General features: G+C 45.8%; 1 protein-coding gene across 5 annotated transcripts; it reads right to left on the reverse strand.

Annotated features, from left to right (window-relative positions):
- Positions 1 to 6,884: 6,884 nt before the first annotated feature.
- SP8 (Sp8 transcription factor) lies at positions 6,885 to 12,320 on the reverse strand. Of its 5 annotated transcripts, none has more exons than XM_070509992.1 (3): positions 12,193 to 12,301; positions 11,486 to 11,589; positions 6,885 to 11,207 (listed from the first exon to the last, which is right to left on the reverse strand). In XM_070509992.1, the coding sequence occupies exon 3, from the start codon at positions 11,172 to 11,174 to the stop codon at positions 9,708 to 9,710; it is 1,467 nt and encodes a 488-aa protein (XP_070366093.1). In that variant the 5' UTR covers positions 11,175 to 11,207; positions 11,486 to 11,589; positions 12,193 to 12,301; the 3' UTR covers positions 6,885 to 9,707. The 5 variants fall into 5 exon arrangements, with proteins under 5 accessions (XP_070366093.1, XP_070366096.1, XP_070366094.1 ...); XM_070509995.1 differs by having other exon boundaries at positions 11,360 to 11,522; positions 12,193 to 12,228; XM_070509993.1 differs by having other exon boundaries at positions 11,360 to 11,589; positions 12,193 to 12,228.
- Positions 12,321 to 22,701: the final 10,381 nt, after the last annotated feature.

A 22,701-nucleotide genomic window follows, 5' to 3' on the forward strand; every position in this document is an offset into this window, starting at 1 on the left:
TAAAAATATCATATACCAATATTGATTTCTTAGGTTTGACAAATATAGCATCATAATATAAGATGTTAACAATAGGGAAAACTACTGGAACTCACTGTACTATTTTTACAACTTTTCTGTAAATCTAAAATCATTCCAAAATGAGAAGTTTACTTTAAAAATGAAGTAAAAAAAACTCTGCTACCGCTTTTGAAGTATAAAATAATAAAAGTAGCTCCAAAACCACTTCACAGACATGAATACCATTTCTCAACAACAGGGCTCACTATTATACCCCTCTTTTGAAACTAAAATTTTCTCTGCAAAACAAGTGGAATTTTAAGAATGGAACACTTCACTGATGCTGATTTTCCCAGGTATACATATCAAAACATTCAAGTGAACATGTCACTAACCAAAGTATGTTCACATTTAATAATTATACCGTATACTAAATAAATTATATCATATGCTTTCTACAAAGTATGCAACTGAAGAATATATAATGTTCTGTTGCCAAAGTATTTACAAAGTTGAAACTGCTCTCTACTCATTACTATTACAACATTTAATTGTGATAATAAACTAAAATATATCACTATTGAGGGCATAGGAAATATATGTGCCCCTTACTAGAACTTAACCACCGCAATTGTAAACCAAATAGTTATTTATTGGGAGAAAGAGCAAAATTTAGTTTGCCTCAAAGACTACTGAACTGTCACCTACAAGAACTTTATTTTCTTAAAGTTTTGGGAGAAATATAATTTAATATAAAAATGCTTATTTTTCCCTAGAGATTTCATATATCTATAGACAAATTCTGTTAAAAGGTATATAGAACTTGATAATATTTTTAAAACATCACTAAATCAATGTGAATATCTTTCATATACATTTCCACCTGCCACTAGGTTCCCTCTCCCTTTAAAAGGCCATTGTTTGTTAAATTGAAAGAGGAAAGAAACTGCATATGCAAAAAAAAAAAAAAAAAACAGCTAAAATAAGGGATAGGCATGTAAGAGAGAAATGAGGCACTGATCGGTGTAGAAGAATGAACACAAAACTTCCTGAAATGATGGGAAACCTGATGATAGGGTATGCGCATAATTAGAAACATTAAATTGGGTGCAAAATTGGGCAGTACAAATCCTTTATTTTCCGTTGAACTAGACAATCACCTGAATTCTAAGGAGGAAGGTAGCACCTACTTTCTTTCTTCTATTTCAGTGCTTAAAATGGAATGGCTAAAAAACTTAAAGCTGAGAGGATCAGTTCCCTCAAAGATGTAAAGATAACTCTAGGTGAATTATTGAGGGGTTTTTTCCAACATTCACGTAAAGTACAGGGTGAAATGAGCATAGTGTAAATCAGCTCATTGTTTGGGTCCTTTCAAATTAGTTGCCAAGAGAGAAGTGAAAACTTGATAAGCAGGCTCCAGTTTCTATGTATTGATTTAGAAATCTTAAAGCTTGTGGGAGCTCAATTTATTTAAAGGAAGAAAAGTAAACAAGGAAAATGCTTTGCAATGAAACTCTGATGTGAATGGGGTAAAAAGGATTTTCTTTAAAAAACAAAACAATAAAGAGTTCCATTGTGCTTTTAAATTACAAATTTAGATTTCTTTGATTTAGGTTAAGAGTCTGATATCCTTTTGAGTATCAAAATGTCATGACTCATTTAAATATTCAAACTGTTGATGCCGTTGCTTATCTATCTTCGGGGAAAATTAAATGTAAAGTCAGAATTTTCCTTTACTGAACAGTGCATTTCTGAACAGCAAATCAGGTAGGTTCAAAACACTGATTTTGGCAGCTCCAGGTCTTGACTTTTTTCTCAGGAATCAAGCAAAAAAGCACTAATTCACTAAAATAAAGGAAGAGAGGTGCCAGGACTAAGTCCAGGCATTTGGAGGCAAATCCCAGGTGACTCATCTGCCTTTTTCCAGGAAAATTCAGTCCCAGCTTTCATCAACGTGTACTTTATCTTGATAAGAATGCATACTTAATCATCAAAGCAAATATTTTTTAATCCTCAAACATAAGAGCCTTCGGTAGAGACTTTAAAAATATTTTTAAACCACAAATAAAACTTAAGTGAAAAAAGTGACGACAAACTGCTTTGTAGGGGCGGGATGAAAGCAGGATGAGAGCAGCGAAGGACCAGATCATCTGCGCGGAGATTGAAAGACACTTGTAGCTCACTTGCGAAGCTTCATTTAGCATTGAGCTACAGAGGAAATTCTGTTCCTGTGACCGCACAGTGGGAATTCCCACTCCAACAACCCATGAAATGTTACTGCATAATTATTCACCTTCTGAGGCCCATTAGAACTTATCAGCAGAGAAAGAAATTTAATTTAAACTCACCCCTCTGTGCTAAAGAATGACTGGGACATGAGATCAAAGCACGAAGCTCTGTCCTCCAGTGGTTTGCAACACCTAGGCACAATAGGGTGAGAGAACGCGGCATTCCAGCGCTTCCTGGCTTTCCGGACCCCGGCGAGAGGACTGGGGGCGGGGGCTCACGTCACTGACTGGTTTGAGGGAGGAGGGTGGTGGCGGCTCCAGAGGTGAACGTGTCAAGCATATCCTGGAGCTCCGGACGGCCAGATTACTTCTACTGGTGGCTGCAGGGGCTTGACAGGCTAGGCCCTCCCCAGATAGGCCGTTCCTCTGCCTTCCCCATGCGGGGATACGGGTCAGTGGAGTCCGTGGATTTAACCACAGGCGGGACGTGCCTGGAGTAGTGTCACGGGCAGGTGTGCAGCTCTGAGAACTCCCTGGATATAAGTGCTAAGGAAGACATTTATGCTGGAGCCTCATCGCAGGGTGCGTTAAACGCACGTAGATGGTGCATACAGAGTCTAATCACTGGCATACCTCGAGAGTATAAAGCGGAACCCATGCATCCAAACCTGCGTGATGAGCTTCCAGTACAAGAGGGCCTAAGTCTTAGGGGCGCCTAAGAGAGTTAGGGGCGGCGGAGAGCTGCACCAGGAGCCTCTCCTCGCCTCCGGCCGCCTAGGGAGCGGCGGGTACATCTCCAAGTAAGGACCTTTAAGGGAGTGTGGCGCTCTTTTCCGATGGGTTGATCCATCCTTACCTCCGTTCAGATGTCACCATAATATTGGACCTGGCGAATGTTGCTAGCGCTCCCCAAATATCCAGCTGCCCATAGGGTCGAGAGGCAAGGAGGGAGAGGCAGAAAGAACAAGAGAGGTTGTTGGGTTTTGGGTACAACGCGGTAAAGAAAAGTTGAGTTCTGTTCAACAAGTACAGTGATTATATATCTATATCTATCTGTAAAATGCTCCCCTAGGTAGTCACCGAGATGCTAAACTGTTCTTTGATTCCTGAAATCAAAAAGGGCTAAGAGTTGTCACAGCAAATCAGACTTAATTTTGCTTCCTTTATCATAATAGTGTGGGAAAAGGTGCGCAAGTTCCTTCATTCAAGTCTGGCAAATCCATAGTAAAATGACAAGATTAAAACTTCCCGCCGATGGAGAACGCTGCGCTTCGTCGAACCCCTGTGGGGAGAGGTGGTGGGTGCGAGTGACCGCGGCAGTTAGGCCAAGAAAAGAGCACAGGAGGTGAAGGAGGACAGGCAGCTGTCGCGAACGCCAAGAGAGAAATCCAAACAAGTTTGGGAAGAACGACCTTGGTCGGTCCAAGCCGAGACCGGCCGGGCGGCCCCAGCAGGACGCAAGGCAGGGTGTGCCACATCGGCTCGGGGGGACAGAGACCCCAAGGTCCAGGTGCTCGGGTGGCCAAGGGTAGCGGGAGGATGCTGGGATTTGGAGAGAAAGGGAAGGAATCGCCCACCCCGTCCCGCTCGAGGGTCTTTTGAAAGCCAGGAGGCAAGCGCGGAGGAGGCTCACGTAGGCGACTCCCACGGTGGGTTCGCCCAGGGCAGGAGGGGCCGGGAAGCGCCGGCCGGGTCCGGCGGCATCGTCGGCGCCGGGCGCGCTGCAGAGCGGGCGCGGGGCACAGGGTGGCGCTCGCCGTCCGCGCAGCCGGCGGAGGCGACCGCGGCGCCTTTGTGTGCGCGGGCACGGCGCGGGGCGGCTCGGGCGGCAGCCCGGGGCGGACAGTGGGCGGGGGCCGGGGCTCGCGGGAAGACCCCAGGCTGCAGCCCCGCCCCTCGCAGCACCCCGCGGGCGGACGCTGCGGCTAGTCCGCTCGGAACCCGGCCGGGAGGGTCTCGGGGCTCTTTCTGAGAGCAGCCAGCATGTCGAGGAGCGGGGACAGAAAAGAAGAGGACGCGTTTTGAAAGGCTGGGAAATTCTCCCAATCTTAAAACTTCCCCCTGAATTCGCTGGAAAAGAATAAGGGAAACTTTGGGCAGCCCAGACCTCAGCCTAGAGCCCTGCTAGAGAAGCAGAGGGCGCCTGAGAAGTAAAGTTAGGGGTGGGCTTGAAAGAAGCCCCAGTGGATGGTCTGGAAAGAATGGCCTCAGAAGAGCGAAAAGCGGCAGCTTTGAGCGGGCGCTTTAGTTGTGGTTCGCAATCACCCCCGAGCTCTTCTCCCTGTCCCTAGACCTCTGGAAGCCCCTACTGTCGTTAGGAACCAAAGCAAAATGTATAAGGCTGCTCCCTCATCGCCAGGAGACGCCGCAGAAAATTAAATTAAATTAAACATGCGCCCAGGGACCAAAGAAAATAGATCCCCCCCGCCCCGCCCCCAACAGCAAATCAACACCTCTGCGCCCCGGGAGTGCAGCGAACCTAAAGGGATGTCCACTGACGCGCGTCCCCTTAAACCGCGGCGGCTGGAGCCCGGGATAACAAGGAATTACCGGCTTTCCTTTAATCCGGAAGCAGGGAATAAATAGGGCGAAAATTCTGAATCTTACTCTTTAAACAACAGCAACAATTGTATATCCAGCAAAGTCTTCAAAAGACGCCACCCAGAACGACAGTCCTAACTTAAAAATGAGTACAGCATTACTCTACACTTCACTCCTTTTGATTCCTTACTTAACACGATTTTCTTTAAATAGTGATAGAATTAGTCTGCTGGGCTATTTTTCAAAGAAAGAAAGAAAAGCAGAGAACTGTAGAAACCATGTATTTTAAAAGAGAGAAAGAGCCTTGATCATACCTGAGTTTTTCTTGGAGGTGTAGGGAGAAATAATAATGCCTGTTTGGACAGAAGCAGCAAAAAATCAGCAGTAAAATTAAAATCCAGTTTATTCAAAATATCTGCATCAAATCAATCCCTCTTTGAGGTTATTTGAATGAAAAATGGAGCAAAATGTATAACTTCTTTCATTTTAATATTTACCTCTACTATCTTAGGCAACCAGAGAATAATCAAATCCATACTTTTTTCCTCTAAAGTTCCTCCCCTAATTTACCGCCTAAAAGATCATCTGACCTTTGAGTTAATCCTCCAAAATAAAATATTTATTTTAAAGAAATTCCTCCACAGGCCTTTGTAACATTTCGTTCAATAATCTCACCAAACGATCCTCAGGGAGATGAAAATGTTGATGGCAGGATTATCGATCCGCCCACTCAGGAGTCCAGTCTCACGGCTTGCTTGTCTTTAATTTTTCATTTCAGCATTTTCTCCCCAAAGGAAGCCCAGTTGAGAATTATACCAAGACTGGGATAAGAGGAGAGTGGACGGAAGGCAAACCCTTCCAGAAACTTTTTCCAAGATCAGTTGAGATAGAAGAGTAACTCATCACATTTACTTACCTTAAGTTTCTAGCATAAAATATTTTAGTTGATAGTCCAACCTCAACAAATCACAGTCGTGTCCTTAGATGAAAGAGATTGTCCAAAAAGACAGAAGTTGAACCAGAAAAGGAGAAAGCAGGACAGAGAAGAAACACTCAAGTTTGGGGAAGAAAGGAGGCAGGTCAACAGAAAGACTGGACTGAGCCGCAGCCCTATTCCCATCTCTGGAGGGTGGACTGATATATGCTGGCCTGACCTCTGGGTCAACAACTAGTTTAACTCTACCTTGATCTGCAAGACCGGAAGCTGGGCCCTTGGTTCAACATGAGACTCAGCTTTTGGCTTCTTTTGAGTGAGTCTCCAGGCACTGGTAAGAGGTGCTTTATCACAGACAAAGCAGGGAGAAATCACAATTTGGCACCGTATCCTCTGTCCTCCGAAAAGAGGATGTTCCTCCTCAAAAGGGAACCCTGCAGAAAATGAATCTAGAAATACTGCTCAATAACCATCAAAACAAAATAAACCAAAGCTAGAAGGGGCAGGAGGAGCCGAAGGAAGAAAGTGAAAGTTTGCGCATCTATACTACAGTAAAAACATCTATCCCCCTTCAACCACCCCAAAGAAATCTTCTTCCAGACAATATCCCTCCTTGTCATCATCCACCTCTTAAATCAAGTGTGATTCTGTATGTAACGCAACTGATATCATAAATGTACCAAGCCGCTTTCCTCTTACCTGCCACTACATTTAACTCCTTCAGAACCATTTTCTCCGAATCCCTCAGCACTGCAACTTTCAATAAAAAAGGAACAACACTTAAACTGTGTTCTGCGTGTTATTCCTAGGAAGAAAGTGATAGAAAGAGACTATTTTACTTTTTAAACCATTATTTAGAGCTACAGTATACCAAAGAATCAGAGTTACCTTGCTTGCCTAAAACCATAAGGACTGGTGATCTCAAATATCTGCATAGACAGCAGGATGGAGGCAGTCTGCTACGTGGGCACAAACCGCACTATTGTGAGACATTTTATCCCTAATTGGTTTTTTCCTCTGAATTTACAAACTTCATGGCACTCTGTATTTTCACTTGTTTCTGTGGATAATAATGACTTTATATAAATTTTAATAAAAAATTTTCAGTTCAAGACGTACACCAAGACTGAACTTGGGGTGGGGAGAAAGCAAACGGAAAGAAAGAAGCTAAACTTATAAGAATCTGAACACACTAACTTTTTATTCAATTTGATCCAAAATAATAATATTAATCTAATAGTGAAATAGTTTGATATAACAGCAATCAACATTTAAAGTATTTCATGTTTCAAAGTATGGCTCAAGGAACACTCATTGCTTAAATGCACTTAGACATAACAAGACAATATTTTTTTATTGGCATCATTGACACCTATGAACAATAGCCTAGTAAATAGATTAAGGTTTAACCTTCCTCTTCTTTGGTGGCTGTTTAGAAACTTTAAAAGGACAGATAACTCATTTCAACAGGAATCTACTACTGATATTTACCTCTACATAATCTTTAGCTAAGACATGGAATGCTAAAAACAAGCTTTTGTTAGCTTGACCTCCTCCACCTCCTAACAACAAAAGTTATCCCCAAACCCATGTTTTTATTTTAGATGTATTGATGTTCCAATGTAAGGCTTGGCCTTTTAAATACCAAATGCAATCAATGACCTGACTCCTTCTAGAGAGTGAGAAGGAAGCAGAACAGGGAAGTTTCTTTGAATTGTTCGGTGACTTAGAACAAATTTTAAGAGGTCAGTAAATCCTGATGCTTTGAGCTAAATCTACTGGTAAATAATTAATTACATTTCTTAGACACTATAATCTTTATCTTGGTAAATAGAAAACATAGCTTCGCCAAATAGATGATTCCATCTAAGTAATATCTTAAAGGCAATTTTAAATATTACCACAAGAACAGGGTTAAATTTTGTTTAAATTAGACATTTAACTGAAGATAAAATGCAAATGTCCATAGTTTAAAAAGGGGGAAAAAAAAACCCAAATTAACTGGCCTAGTCTTTTATCTGAGTTTATTAATACCATTTAAAATATTACAAATAAATCAATTACATTTCATGCATTTAAAATGCAAGTCTAAAATGTTCCAGAGAAAGGCTTTTCATTTCAATGTGAAATATCCAAATTATTTCAACATTACAATGAACAATTAGTTTGCAGAATCTGCAAACGTCTAAATGTAGTGTCAGGAGTGTTTATTAACAGTTAACAATATTACCTTCAGGAAATACACAAAGGCCGAAGTTAGTTGAGTTTCACTTGGACAATTTATTTAATACATGGGCTTTGGCAGACCCAGTTATTATGAAATATAGGAGAACTCTCACTTTAACTATGCCTGAACTGCCAGCAAATGCAAATAAGTACATGCTCCATTAAATTAAATGTCATCCCACATTTATCAAATATTGTCTTAGTTACAGTTTGATACCTATCTAAATTCATATTCGAGCAAAACTAGGCCCCGAAAGTGCGTTTGTGGCTCTGCACCTCCAGAAGTGAGTTCAAAAAACCTGCAGCTCATCAGAACTGCAACAATAACTCTTAATATTTTCTTGTGATCAAAAAAAAAATCAAGTTTACTTCAATATATTTTCAAATATTTACTGAAAGTAATGTACAAGAAAAATACTATACAAAATCGTCTCCTGGACAACTGCACCTCACACCCATACACTGGTGGAGTTATAGTTAATTGGTAACTAATCTAGAACGATTCTCCAGTTGTACAAACCATTAGGTTCAGATATATTTTACAAAGTTTTTTTTTTCCTATTTTCCCTCTTTTGGCATTTAAACTACAGCCTCGTCTGAAATAAACGATAGCTTCTTCATTTGTTTAGAAGTTTAAATCACACACAAAAAAAGTTTAACCCTAAGAATCTTCAATGAATTGCGAGAATTTACAGATGGGTACTATACAAATTGACGGCTGAACTAGCAAAAAATGATTGGGAGATTATGCTCGGGAGTGGTGAAAACGAGGTAGAAAAGGACAAACACGGTGATAGTTAATCTGGTCTCACCGGAAAGGGGTATTTTTGCATAAGAAAAAGACACCTACCCTCACTCCCACCCCCACCCCACAAGTTAAGTTAATGCGATCAAAATAACTTTGGGATCAATATTAGCACAGTTTCTAGAGAAAGACTTGCTCACTGCTAGAGGAAAAACTATCTAGAAGGGAAACCAAGTGGAAGGATGCCGAGTTTTTTTCTTTAGTTAAAAAAAAAAGTTATAAAGATGAAAGAAGGCTGCTGCAGCGATTCACCAAGACTGCCCTTAGCTGAAACTTGCATCGGTTCCACCTCAGGGAACAAAGAAAAAGAGGCAGAGCTGACGTTGGGAGAGCCAAACTCTGCAAACCCCGGGTCTCGGCGCCGCCGCAGGGGCATCCCCCGAGAGCTCCGACGGCTCTGCACAGGGCGAGCGGCCGCGCGCAGCGGCAGGGCAGAGCTCTCCGAAGCCCAGACGCCTAAGACTGCGGTTCTGTAACCAAGTCCGCAGCTGCCCCAGTGGGGATGCCCCTGCCCGGGCCTCCTGCCTCGCACTTCCCACGGCGCGGCTCAACCTTGCTCAGCCGAGTTGCTCCCGCCCGTGCGGAGGCCTCCGGTCTCCCAGGCACTGGACTCGAACAGCTCTACCTCCAGCGGCCGCTTCCCTCTAAAAGATATGCCCGTCACAACCTAGAGATGGCGGAGGGAGGACCCGAGGGAAAGGACGAGAATTACAGGCCCGGGGCGGCGCCGGTTCGGGCTGCACTGACTCCGACAGTGTTACCGGGTGGAGAGGGAAAGCCAGGACCCAGGAGAGCAATGCGTGTTACATGTCCATACCCCCTTTACAAAGTTATGTCACAAAGGGAGTTAAAAGAGAGGGACAGAGACAGAAAGAGACGAGAGCGCGAGCAGGGTGCAGTGCAGAGACTGGAGCGGAGGCCAGCACAGACAGGGGCGCGAGGGGTTGGGGAGGGGGCAGGCGCGGGGTGCGCATCACTCGAGGCCGTTGCGGTGCCCGGGCTCCGGGGGCTGCAGAAGCTCAGGGGAGTGGCAGGGCGGGCTGCCGGCGGCGCTGTGCTCGCTGTCGGTGTCGCTGCCCTTTTTGCCGCCGCTGCCCGAGCCCGCTGAGCTGCCGCCGCCGCCGCTGTGTGTCTTCACATGCTTGCTGAGATGGTCGCTGCGCATGAAGCGCTTGTTGCAAACGGGGCAGGCGAAACGCTTCTCGCCCGTGTGGGTCCGCAGGTGCCGCTGCAGCTCGTCGGAGCGCGTGAAGCGCTTGCCGCAGAAGAGCCAGTTGCACACGAAGGGCCGCTCGCCCGTGTGCCAGCGCAGGTGCGCCTTGAGGTGCGATGTCTTGCCGTACACCTTGCCGCAGCCCGGGATGTGGCAGCTGTGCAGGCCCTTGCGCCGCAGGCTCGCCCCGGCCGGGCCCAGGCGCTCCGCCTCCTGGCAGTTGGGGCAGTCGCAGGTGGCGCGGCCCGAGTAGCGGCGGGCGGAGGAGCGCGGGGAGCCCCCCAGCGGCGCCGACGGCCCCGCGCTCAGCATGGAGCCCCCAGCGCCGGCCAGCGGCGACGGGGCCGAGTCCGGGTAGGAGCCGGGCAGCACCGGCTTGAAGCCGTCCATGAGGTGCTGCCCAGCGGGGCTGAGCAGGTGCGAGGAGGCGCCGCTGCTGAAGGCTGAGTGGCTCAGGCCCGAGTAATCCGAGTTGTAACCTCCGAGCGGCGAGTGCAGCGAGGTCTGGAGCCCCCCGGCGGCAGGGTGCAGCGAGCCGGGAAGCGCGGCCGCGCCGTTCGGGTTCTGCACGTCGATCCAGCCGGCGCCCACGTCCCACCAGCTGGAGGCGCCGGCCGAGCCCACGTCGCCGGCGGCGCCCAGGCCCGGGTGCGAGGGCTTGAACCACGACTCGTACGGGTGCGCCATGCCCACGCGCGGGTAGATGCCCTGCAGCCCGTCCACCGAGGTGTGCACCTTGGAGATGAACACCGGCTGGTGGGAGCCGTCCTGCGAGTGCGCCGAAGAGCCGCCGCCGCCGCCGCCGCCCCCGCCGCCGCTGCCCCCCGATACGCCAGGGGCCTGGAACACCGAGTAGTCGTTTGCGAAGGGGGAGCTGGAGGCGGCGGCGGCGGCGGCCGCGGCGGCGGCCGCGGCGCTGCTGGAGGTCAGGGAGAAGGCGCTGGAGCCCGGCGAGCCGCCGCAGCTGAACGAGTCGGACACCAGGGCTGCGGCGGCCGCCGCAGCCGCCGCGGCCGCCGCGGCCGCCGAGGACGAGCCGCCGTTCCTGGAGGCCCCCGACACGCCGAAGCTTGAGAGACTGGAACCCACTACGTTGCAGCTGCCAGAGGAGGACGACGAGGAACGTTTCCAGGGGTGGAAGCCTTTACCGAAGGAAGAAGAGCTGTCGGAGAGGGAGGAGGGAGACGGGCTGGGGCTGCCGATCTTATTACAGGTAGCAGCAAGCATGGCCAGAGGAGTCGATCCCAACCTCGGTTCTTCCTGCGAGAAGGAGGAAAGAAGGGGTGGGGGAGGGGAGGTGGGCAAAGGGCCGGTGGGGGAGGGAGGAAAGAAATGTGCATCAGTTCTCCGGTAGCCTCCAAAACGCCCCACTGCACCCCATCTCTCGCTGCGGCGCACCGCCACCAACTCACCTGGCTCCCCCAATAGCCCCGGCGCCCAGCTGCTTCCTACTCTACGAGAGGGGACAAGTTTGGCTGCCGGCGTCAGATTCGGGAGCAAAGCGCCATGCTCAAGAAGACTTTGACAAGTATTCTCACCTAAAACAACACTCTCGTGCACACAAGGCCCCGGGCACTTCGAAACAAACAAGCAAGCAAAAAGTCCAGATTGGGGAGGAAGGAAGTTTCCTTTGCCGAGAAGCCTGGGGAAAAACCATTGGATTGCTTTTAAGAGCGCTTCCCCTGTAATCCAGAGAGAGCTTTGAAAATCCTGTTCCGGTTCCCCGGATCCCCATCCTGGGTTGTTTCTCCCAGGCCAAAAGAGGTCAAACTATAGGGCTCGCTCGCTCTTCCTGCTTTTCTTTTAATTTTCTTTAAAAAAAAAAAAAATCTACGCTAGTTAAAAACGAGACGGGTTCAACGTACCTGCAAGACAAGGCGGGCTGCGGAATATTTTTAAGGGGAAGAGGGAAAATCTGCAGTTTGCCCAGGAGAAAAAACTTGTTCTCTTTACCCCGAAATCGTCGCATGTAAAATGGGCTGGGCGCTCCCGGCCACGGAGTGGCCGGGCGTTGCGAGGTGGCTTGCCTAAATGCCCTTCGAACCTTTTCCTGCGCTGAAAAAAGTGACTCTGCCCCCCTCTCCCCCTCTTTCTTTTCTCCAAACTCACTTGTATTTAAAGGAAAAAAAAAAAAGCTCTCAATAGAGACTGATAGCCCGTGGCCTGGCCGGGGCGACTTTAACCCCCTCCGATCGGCAATAAAAGGAAACTAATTAAACCAGCAAGAGAAAATCCTGAGACTCACCCCTAGAAGTGAAGTTGCCATCACACAAAAGTGCCCTCCTCCTCTCAGAGGATCTTTTTTATATTGATAAATCAGAGGCAGTGTTTTTTTTAGAGGTGTGCAATACAATGATCAGTTCCGCCCATTCCACCACAATTGTAGCTCCCTCTCCGGCTTTGAAGTGCCGCGGAGGCGCCGCCAGCCAATCTGCGGCCTCGCCGGGCCGCGCCGCGCGCGCGCCGTGAGGTCATCGGCGCCGCCGCCGGCCGCCGCGGGGGCCCGGGAGCGGCGGCGGGAGGGGCGCGGGAGACCGTGTGTGTTACAAAGCGGGCGTGTGAGTGTGTAACATTGTAACTGTGTGCGTGTGACCAAACCGAGAAGGAGAAGACAGTGCAGACTCGGGGGGAGGGGGGTGTGAGTGTGGCGGTACCACAGTCCCAGGGCGGTGAAGTGCGGGGGAGGGGAGGGACAGTGCAGAGAAGAGAGAGGACGGGTGGGTGACAGTATAACTGCGTGCGTGACAAAGGGGGTAGAGGGACAAATCAGTGAAGTGTTGAGGGGAAGGGTGTGAGTGAACTGTAGTGTAACTGAGGGACAAACCTACAGACCTCGGGAGGGAAGAGGGACAGTGTGGTAGAATGTGTGTTGGGGGAGGTGGTGTGTGAGTGTGTTTGGTGTGGGGGGAGAAGGAGGAATGTGAATAGGTGTGTGTGTGCGACAGAGGAGGGAGGGTGGATGAGCGTGTGTGCACTTGAGGTGGGAGAGAGGAAGGCTGTGTGAATGTGTGTGTGTTTGTGAGAAAGAGAAGGGGGTTGTGTGTGCGTGTGTGCAACAAAGCTGGGGGTGGAGAATAGCAACAGTGCAGTAAACTGTAAGTACGTAAGAGAGATTGGCGATTTGAAGAGTGAAACTGACTGCGAAGTTGAGTGAGGCTGAGTAAATAAATACGCACCAACGCTATCACTGTCGCCAATTTCCTCTGGTTCCTTGTACCTAAAATCTTGAGTGATTCTGGTTTTTCTTAATTTCTTGGACACTGTCATTACGCTTTTCAAGAAAATCGCATTAATATCTACAACTTTCCTTTCCTGGCTCTACAGCCGAAGGGTAACAATGTCAGGAAGCTGAGGGGTATTTTTAGGGATGCGTTAGGGCGTGTGTGCGCCTGCGTCCACGAGTTGTTACTTTGATGCGGTGGCTTTTTTGTCCGTCGCCCCTCAGAGGTGGGATTCGGCTTTGGAAGTGCAAGTCTCACTCTAGGGGAGAGGGTGTGTTTGTCCCGTGGCGATGAGTAAATTTCAACACTAAAGGATTAGATAGAGAAGTGGGTGAGAGAGTATTGTTTTTTCTTTGGATGAGAAATTAAGGAGCGTTTTACGGAGTTTAGAAGTTTTCCCAGGAAACCCCACTGCCTCTTTCTGAGAAAAAAAAAAATCAGGATTTTCACTGAAATCTGTGAGTTTTACTTATCTGAGAACAGAAGCAAGCTTTTGACAAATCTTGGACCACATGTACAGAGCTGTCTGTGTCTAATGGTGTTTGGGCCAGATACCTACGAATGTGTGTATGTTAATAGATACACTGAGTTCAAATTCGTTGGATTTTAGAACTTGATTGCCATTTATGTTATTAGTTGCCTTCAGAAATGTCATTGTAATTTCACTACCACCACAGGGAACATCTTAAACCACAGAAAGCACCACACCAGTGTAGCAAAAAGTCCAGAGCCCTTGGAGCCCTATTGAATATTCATATCTTTTAAAAACGTAATTCATATTTTTAAGCAGTTACAAATGCTCTCAGAAATCTAATTTTAAGGCAGAATTGATTAAAATGTTACTAGCTGGGCTACATGTTTTGTTTTGAATGGGGAAACATTTTTTATTTTATTGCTGTTTTTGAACCCTCCTCAAGTGCATCACAGCTTCTGGAGATATCAAAAAAAAAAAAAAAAATCCTCCTGGGGTTTACTGAACTCCAAAGTCAGGTTGTATCATTTGTGTAAGTTTCATTGGGCAGAATTGAGGCTGATGTTTGTGGTGTGAGAGTATGTGTTTCTGACCCCCTTTTAACAGCATTGGGATATTGACTGTACATCATATCTATTGATTAAGGGGGTAAGGTACACTCTCATACTTTGAAGCAAGTGTGAAGTAAATTAATGAACTGCTTTCTTTCTCTGAAGGCTGACGCTTACCATAAATGTCGTGTTTCTCCCTGCAAGCCACTCTGAATGATTTTAGCGTGTTGAGAAGGCGTGACAGGCCAGCCCAGAAGGAGGAAGGGGTGGGGAAGGAGGGAACTCCATTTAACAAATAAAAGAGAATTAACTTCATTGCTTTGGTCTTCTTCTATAATGATATCCATTTTAAGGACCTAATACACAATTGTTCAAATTTGGGGTTTAATTCTAATGAATATCATCACCCTCAAAGGTAAAGAAAAAAAGCTTTGAAGGAAGACTCCCTTCTATGAATAGTTATTTATTTTATCTTTTTATCCTCCTATCTTCTGGAAGGAAGTGAGGCAGGACTGTTAAAAAGTTAAATACTGATTCTGAGTGTAAACAGAGGCATTAACAGTTGTTTCCTCAAAAAAATGCCAGGAATTAGAAAAATTCAGCATCTTGTGATTACAATTTTGAGCTACCTACTTGTAAGATTTTTTTAATTTGTATAAATTCGCTGTGGAATCATATGTAATTCTTCCTATGACAATAGGTCACAACATTGGTGTGGATTTAATGAATGTACTGGAGTCTTGAATTTGCATAAGGTTGGCTTGCAGCATTTGGGGATTTTCATAAAGGTCTGTGCATCTTTCTTCATTGGAAGAAATATGCATATATTCCATTTACTCCCATTAAAAAATAATTTGATGTTTATTTCATAGTAGTATTGGTCAAAGGGTATTTTTTTCTTATACTACTCCCCCCCCCCCACATCTACCCCAAAAGAAGTGGTTAGTGTTTGTCATGAGGCATAAGACAGCAGAGTTAAAAAGGAAAGATAAAGGTCATTATATAATTGACCAAAAATTAAAACAGCAATAATCTTGCTTCTGGTTTCAATGAAACTGATCTTAAAGGCAGCTCTTTCTTCACTTTGGAGAAGTAACTGGATCATTTGTGAATCTCCCACAGGAGGGAACATCTGTAATCCATTATAGATAGAGACTGTTGGGCAAAGCATTTCATGGCTCATACAGTACAGCTTACCTTTTGTGATATTGATCATTACTCTTGAGTATTATACTGTGGTGATACAGAGGTTTGGAAGGGAAAGGGGAAGAAAGATAGAAAGTGCAGGCTTTCTAACATTAATTAAAAGTTTCCCCCACCCCATATGAAGTTTACCACGCTGGCAAGGAGTGGGGTAGATGGATATTCTGCTGTTTCTTGCAAACCTGTGGGATCCACTTTCAATAAAGCTAAAATCTATTAGCATTCTGTATGCATCTGCAGCATAAATTTCATTTGAATTTCAAATTTAATAAACCAGGAGGTTTTTAATCATCCCTGGTTTTATTTGTTTGATATTAACATGCTTATTGACCGGGTCTGGTGACCAGTTTGATCATTACAGGACAGCAAAAAGTTAATTAAAACGACCACAGCCCCTTAATCATATCATCTGTCTCATCCATGTCGCTCTCTTTATTACGGGTGATGATGGATAGTCTCCCAGATTAATTTCTCTGTTTCTTCGATTTGGACAACAGCTTTTGGGACCTAATTTACATCCTGGGAACAACTTGCTCAAGTATATCTAACACCTTGCAGCTACAATATACATCAACATCTCCTTAGATAGAGCTGAGAAGGGGAGATTTTTTTGCAGGCGGGTTTGAGACTAATCAATGCTGCTGCGATTTGGAGCTCTTAGGCTTTCACAACCAAAGAAATAGAAGGTCCTAAAAGCAAATTAGAGGCCTCGATCCGTGCCTTTCTTTTTCGGGGAGAGGGAAGTGAAATATGCTTCCGCTGTTTAGTTAAATAGATTAAAATGTGTAGATACAGAGACAAGTAAATAAAACCATTTGTAACCATTAGGTACAATTAGGGATTTATAGTCGAAAACGTCAAAGTTATCTAGGCTTTCAAGTGTCTGGCAAACACCTCTACACCAAATACGGTTTTGAACGCGTTAAGCGTGGTCCGGTATATACACAGGGCTGAAAAAGCCTAATAGGAAAAAAAATGCACGTGGACTATATAATACAGGCGCGTACCTCTGCTGGGTACGTTTAAACCGGGCTCTGCGCATCTTGGTTTCCTGAATGTTGGCAGGGACGTGCAAGCGTCTCCGAGGCGGACCCAGTGAATGCAGCACCGGCCGCGCGTCCCTGGCGGGCGCCTCTCCCCAAATCTGGAAAAGGCCCCCATTCCCTGGCCACAGTGCAGGGACCTTTCGCGCGGACGCCTTCGCTGCTAAATAAGGCGTGAAGACCGGCGGGGAGGGAGCCGAGCGGCGCGGGCAGCTGCTGGGAGGAGCGGGCCGGGCCAGGTTGGGGGTGTCTCCTCGACAGAAGCTCTCTGGCCAAAGTTTCTTTCCTGTTGAAAAGAAAACCCGGCCAGGCGTGGACCTGTGGAATCCTGAGAGGTGCCCTTTTGCTGTCCACTCCTGCTTACAGGCAGCTTTACTAGGAAGTTGCCCGACATTTCCTGGGAAGGGAGGTAATAAAAGCCCCTTGCTGGTGGCAGATTGTTGAGCCGTAGGTGGGAAGGGATCAGTCGCCCAGAGCCCAGAGCCGGCTGTATTTTCCTGATTGGAAAATGGGAACTTCCACGCTGAACAATAGCCCCTATTAGTGAGGTTATTCGGTTTCAAACTGTCCGGCCGCATTTACGGCCACATTTACAGCCGAGCCCTTACTTTCCCGATACTGCTTAATTGGATGCGTTTGTTGACCACAGCAAAGCAATAGCGACTCGATCTACTTGCATAGGATCTCCTAGTGGATGCAAAGCATTGCCTTGGTGACTCTTTTTGGAATAAATAGGACCACTTGAGAAAGCATTGCATATTTTTTCTTAATTGACGATATTTTTCTTCTGTATCAGCCTGCTTAATGTTTATACTTTTCCTCTCTGCCACTTCAAAACATTCAAAAGTTAGGGATGGCTTGATTAAAAGAGATTTACTCATCTAACTTAGGATATTACGTGCTTTGGTTCACTTTAGCTAAGGCGTTCAAATTGCATATATTCTGAAGACAAGGAGGGCTTTCCCCATGTATCAATCATATGAATATGTAGCTAAGTTTATAGGTAGAAAAAATATGAAAATATTTACCAAAATAGGTATTTCTTCCTAGATTAAATGAAGAAAGAAATCCTATGTCCTTATTTTTTGTCTGTATGCATAATGTTCACATGCTCATTGTATGTTGATACGATCATGCACTAGTCCTCAGGCAGGCGTGTACTCCATGTACTCCACTCATGCATCTCTCTGCCAGCTCCCAAGTGAAACTGATAATTAATTCTACAGCACTTCGTATTCCTCCTTCATCATGTAAATGAAGGAAACACATGTAGGGAAAAGAGTTTGCTCATTTGGGTTGAATGGTGTGTGTGTGTGTTTGCGTGCATGCGCGTGTGTACTCTTGTTGTGCAAGGTAAGAGAAAGAGAGAGGCTTAGACGTTCAGAGGAGTTCGTCCCTGAGTTTTTCCTAGAATGGATTTGTTTCCGCTGTTTTCTCTTTTGGTATTACATAGTACTTTCTCACAGCTAACACACAGAGTTAAAAACTGCTAAATTCTTATCCTCAACACTATTGATTTCTTTTCATTCTGTTCTGTTACTAGAAGAGGTAATGCTCCCAGATTACCTCCTCATCTCCTCCAGACGGTTGACAATTGCAATCGCAGTTTCAGGAAGATAAATGTTACTTTGGGAATTGTGTTTAATTACAAATAATCTAGGAGCTGCGCTGGGTCTCTGGGTTTAATCACACATGTGTTCAAATCATTGTACAAGGTTTACAAATGGGTGATATTTGTGAAAGAGGATACAGTTCGCTTTTCTAAAACCTGCGGATAAACTAGGATGCTCCCATTTGGGGTTTGTCGACAGACCCTCAGAGATAACAGACCAAAATAACACCACCAACAAAAAGTGTGGGGCCTCAGAGTACTTGAAAGCTTAAGAAAAAAAAATTTTCCACTGGAGTTTACCTCCAGATCAATTTCATTAAAATGAAAACCTGAAAATAAACCATTCTTTCCTGAGTTCTTAAAACCTTTTACGTAAACCCATTTTTGTAGAGAGCATTTTTGAGCTCACATATTCCAATTTTCTTTTCATTGTATGTTGTGTGTGTGTGTGTGTTTTGCCTGACAGAAGTCTTGTAGATTTTCTCTGAAATAGCCCACTGGTTATTTTTTACAGTTCCTCTTGTAACTCAGCTGCTGCTACCTTTGTGTGTCTGATTCTTTGCTTATATGGCAGCTCAATTAGTGGTGTTTGTGTGTGTGTGCACGCTTTTTTTTTCTAATAGTCTTATTAACAAGAAAAAAGGTGGCGAACAGGTTATTCTCTTAACCTGACCTGGCTGTACGAGTAAGATGAGCAGCACTGAACAGATGTCCCCATTTAAGCCGTTCTTTTCCCACATGCCTGCTGGATATTGCAGGCGCGCAGGAAGCTCGCTTCAAACCTGGCCCATTTCAGGCCATAATGGCCAAGTTATTTCGGCCCAGTGAACACGAACAAAATCGCGTGCTTTAGAATCATTCGACTCTGAGTCCAGGAAAAGCAGGGGGTGTGGTGACAGTGGGGGTGGCTAGGGAGGAGGGGGGGTGCGGGGGTGGGGAGCCGATTTCATCTCGGATCGCAGGAAGAGAACTTGCTGAAAAGAATTTTTCCCCAGCAAATATGGTATAATTTACAGCGCAACTTAATAATCCGAGGGGCAATGCAAAAGCCCTTTGCGTTGTAAACCGCTTCTAATTACCTGCCAGAGCAATTAGCTGACTATCACGAAGAAATTAGATCGCTCAATGTAGCATAAATAATGCGAATAATTTTGTAAGAAGAATGGAAAGCGAGACCTGGTGTTTCTTTATAAGGAAATAACACCTCGTACTGTACGAGCCCTCCATGAACACATATTAATGTCTAGGCATGCATGGCAATGAGTCGAAGCAGGAGCCCTCTGGCTGCTGTTCAGCACTTTTTCCGTTTACGTATGCGGGGTGAAAGTCGGCTTCCAGGCGTTCGATCTCCAGCCTTCCAGCTCACAGTAATTAACACATAGCGACTTCAATGGGAAAACCTGTTTTCCAGATGATTTTTACAATGCAGCTTTATGTCTCATTTGGCAGTTTAAATAGCTGGAGTTGTTTTCTGGCTTCATCTCTACTATCATCTGTTGAGCATATTTTGCTTAGTGTTGAATCCCACCCAAAACTTGGGTGAAGGCCTTCGCTAACTTATTTTTCTTAAGAAGTGGGGATATCAGAAGCCGCTTTGAGGACACTAGGGCAAAGAAAGAATTCTTGTGGGAACGTGAAATGTTTCTGCTGTCCTGAATGAGGTTGCATACAGTATATTGGAATATTTTTGTGTGCCTCACTTTTTTTGTAAAAAAAAAAACTAAGTCATTTTATATATTTAACTCATTTTTCTTGACTGTTTCCTATAGGAGGATTCGGATGATGAGTTCACATATTTCTTAGCAAAGGATTTTAAGAGTACAGCAAAAACCTAATTTTGGAGGAATGGTGACAGTGCATTTAGGTGTCTGATAACACTATCAAGGTCTTTGAAATCTACTGGGTTTGTAAATTACAAATGAGAAGACAGCTTCAAAAGATGTTTGGAAATCGAATATGTGCGCTGACACCAACACTCACGCGCGCGCGCTGTTGCCCACAGCTAGACGCTTTTTGTTGCCGCTAACGTGAAGGGAGTCACGGGCCCCCTTTTCCCTGGTAAATGAAATGATTCACACGTTTGGGTCAAATTGACTCAGCTCGGAGATCTTCCGTGGTAATCGAACTGGACGTCTGCATTGGTCACAGCAAAGGGTATCGTGTGAATCCGGGATTTGCTTGGTCCAGCACAGCCGTCGGGGTGAGACCCGGCCCCGCAGCCCTAGTGGTTTAGGGTTAGCGCCCCCACATCTCGACACCTCACTCAATCCTACACATCGAATGCTTTGGCCCAGGTCGTTTGTTGACATCTTTCACGCCTGATCTCAGTGAGTTTTGCAGGACTTCGTAATGGTCTTGGCCCGACCGGCCGCACGTGCCCAGTTTCCTCTTCCTAAGAAGACAGAGACGGTTTTGCTGGTGCCTGGGGAGTTCTAGATCGAAATAGAAGGAATCCCAGTGATTAATTTCGTCAACCTAGGCTACAAATTGGGTACCGCTGTTTATGGGGTCACGTCTACGCAGTCCTCCTCACCCCTTAAATAGACAGGCGCTGACCAACTTAGGCTCTTTCCCCGGAGTTCAGAGCTGCTGGGTTAGGGGGTAGGGTATTGACCCACTTAACAGATACCACGCCCACTTTACAAAGTGTTAGAAATAAAATATCTACGTCAGCTATAGGAAGTTCAAGACGTGATGCGCTACTCACTGGGTTCAAGGGCGTCTACCTTACCCGGTGCGAAGTCCTCCTTCCACATCCAGACAGAAACGCCCACTAGAAGGAAGAAGGGACACGTTGTTATTCAAAGCTTGACAAGTATCGACTCCTGTACTCAGCAGAGGTTACTTTTTAAGAGAAAATAAAAATCTTGATTCTTGCTTATGGATTCTGGACAAGTAACAGAAGTCACTTAGAAACTAAGAATGCAATTTTCCACTATCGCCTCACCCGACCATTTCAATTTCCTGAACTGTTTTTCGCAGCTCCGTTTCTCCCGCACAGTTAACATCACCCCTCCCCCAATGTCGCCGTGAAGCTTCTCCATCTTAAATAACAAGGACCCTGCTGGCCACCAAAGAAGGCTGCCCCATTTTAATTCAAAACAAGGACCAGTATCGCAGGACTTAGAGAGTGGGAGAGTGAGGACCAAACTTTTTCCTCTTGAAGTGTCTACACTTAACCCGCAGTAGCCCTCTTTCCCTCTCCCTTGTCTTTATTTAAAGGTTTCTTTCTCTTTTTTTCCCGTAATGTTTCTTAGGGTGAAAGAAATAAGCTGAACTGATGATTGTCACGTCTGTAATTGCTCTAAAAACATTTTCCAGTGGGGCCTCATAAGGCAAACGCATTGGTCTTTGATCAACGCGGAAGAAAGCAAACACTGGAAGCACCAAAGCCCCACTCCTTTGGAGTCCACGCTTGGCATTTACAGCCCCGCAATGGAATGCCCATTACCTTCAAAAGGGCAGCTATTAACGACAGAAAGTCCTCATTTTTCTGTAGATGGTGCTTCAAGTAGTTTTCTAGATCATACCTATTCTAATGTACCATAATCCACACATTCCCACCCCCCCCCCCATGAAACTGGAAAAAGGTTATTGCAAACAGACATGATTTGACTAGTCGTGTCCAAGGTCAGTTTATTTGAAGCTTTCCGGATAAAAATGTTGGGAGGACTAATGAATCCACTGCAAAACTTTTTCTGCTTTGGTTCAAGAAGTCCTCTGAGCTTAGAGAACAAAAGGAAGACGAAAGAGACTTCCACACTTTGGGCACACTTACCAAACGGAACTCTAAGCAGAGGTGTGTAGCAAACTAATGAGTACCAAAGTCAAACCAAAAGAAGCATTGTTTGTTGTTGTTGCTAAAAGACACCTGCACTATAGATTTTTATTGGCCGACTGGTATTAGGGCATTAAAAAGTGTTTCGCGCAATTTCAGTGTTCTAATACATTTTAGTAGGTTTAAATAGGCCCGTTAATACATGGTATTTAAAGTTTCAAAATAAGCCTTAGATTGATATTCACACTTATTTTTATTAGGTGATCTGCTGTTGATTTACTAAGTCAAAATCATCCTTTTTCTTAAACCTTAGTGATTCGAATTTCTTCCCCCTTAGCTACCTAAAATTTAAGAACAGAGATTCCAAAACGGTTGGAAATAAGTGGGAAAATTGTAGGTTTAGAAGTCTGCGGAAGGAAATTACAACGCGGTGTTGACTTTTAGAAGGCCTGGTATGTCCCAGTTCATAACCCAGTTGGAGGGACAACCTTGGCGACCCAGGGTGCCAGGATCACTTCATGCATCAGCACCCGGCCCGCTCCGCGCCGCCAGGGCTCCCCCAGGCCGCCTTCCACCCGGGAAGCCGCGGAGTTCCGTGCGTTCCCGCGGTTAGTGGTCCGGCAATTTGGAGATGCACCGGCTTTCGGTTTCACGCACACCTGGGGTGCTTTGCCCCACAGAGTTTACCACTGATCTTGTGTCTGTCCTCTGTGCCATGGCCACCTAAGGAATCAGGTCAGGAGGCTGGCAACGAAAAACGCACGGCTATAGCCAAGGGGCGGGGTGGGGGCAAAGAAAGAAGAGAGGCTCCCCCCCTCACATCCGCCTCCAGCGGCGGCTACCGCCCAGCGCTTTCCCGGAGCTGACGCTTCCC

This window comes from Equus asinus, chromosome 1 (assembly GCF_041296235.1).
Source record: "Equus asinus isolate D_3611 breed Donkey chromosome 1, EquAss-T2T_v2, whole genome shotgun sequence".
NCBI classification, from domain to species: domain Eukaryota; kingdom Metazoa; phylum Chordata; class Mammalia; order Perissodactyla; family Equidae; genus Equus; species Equus asinus.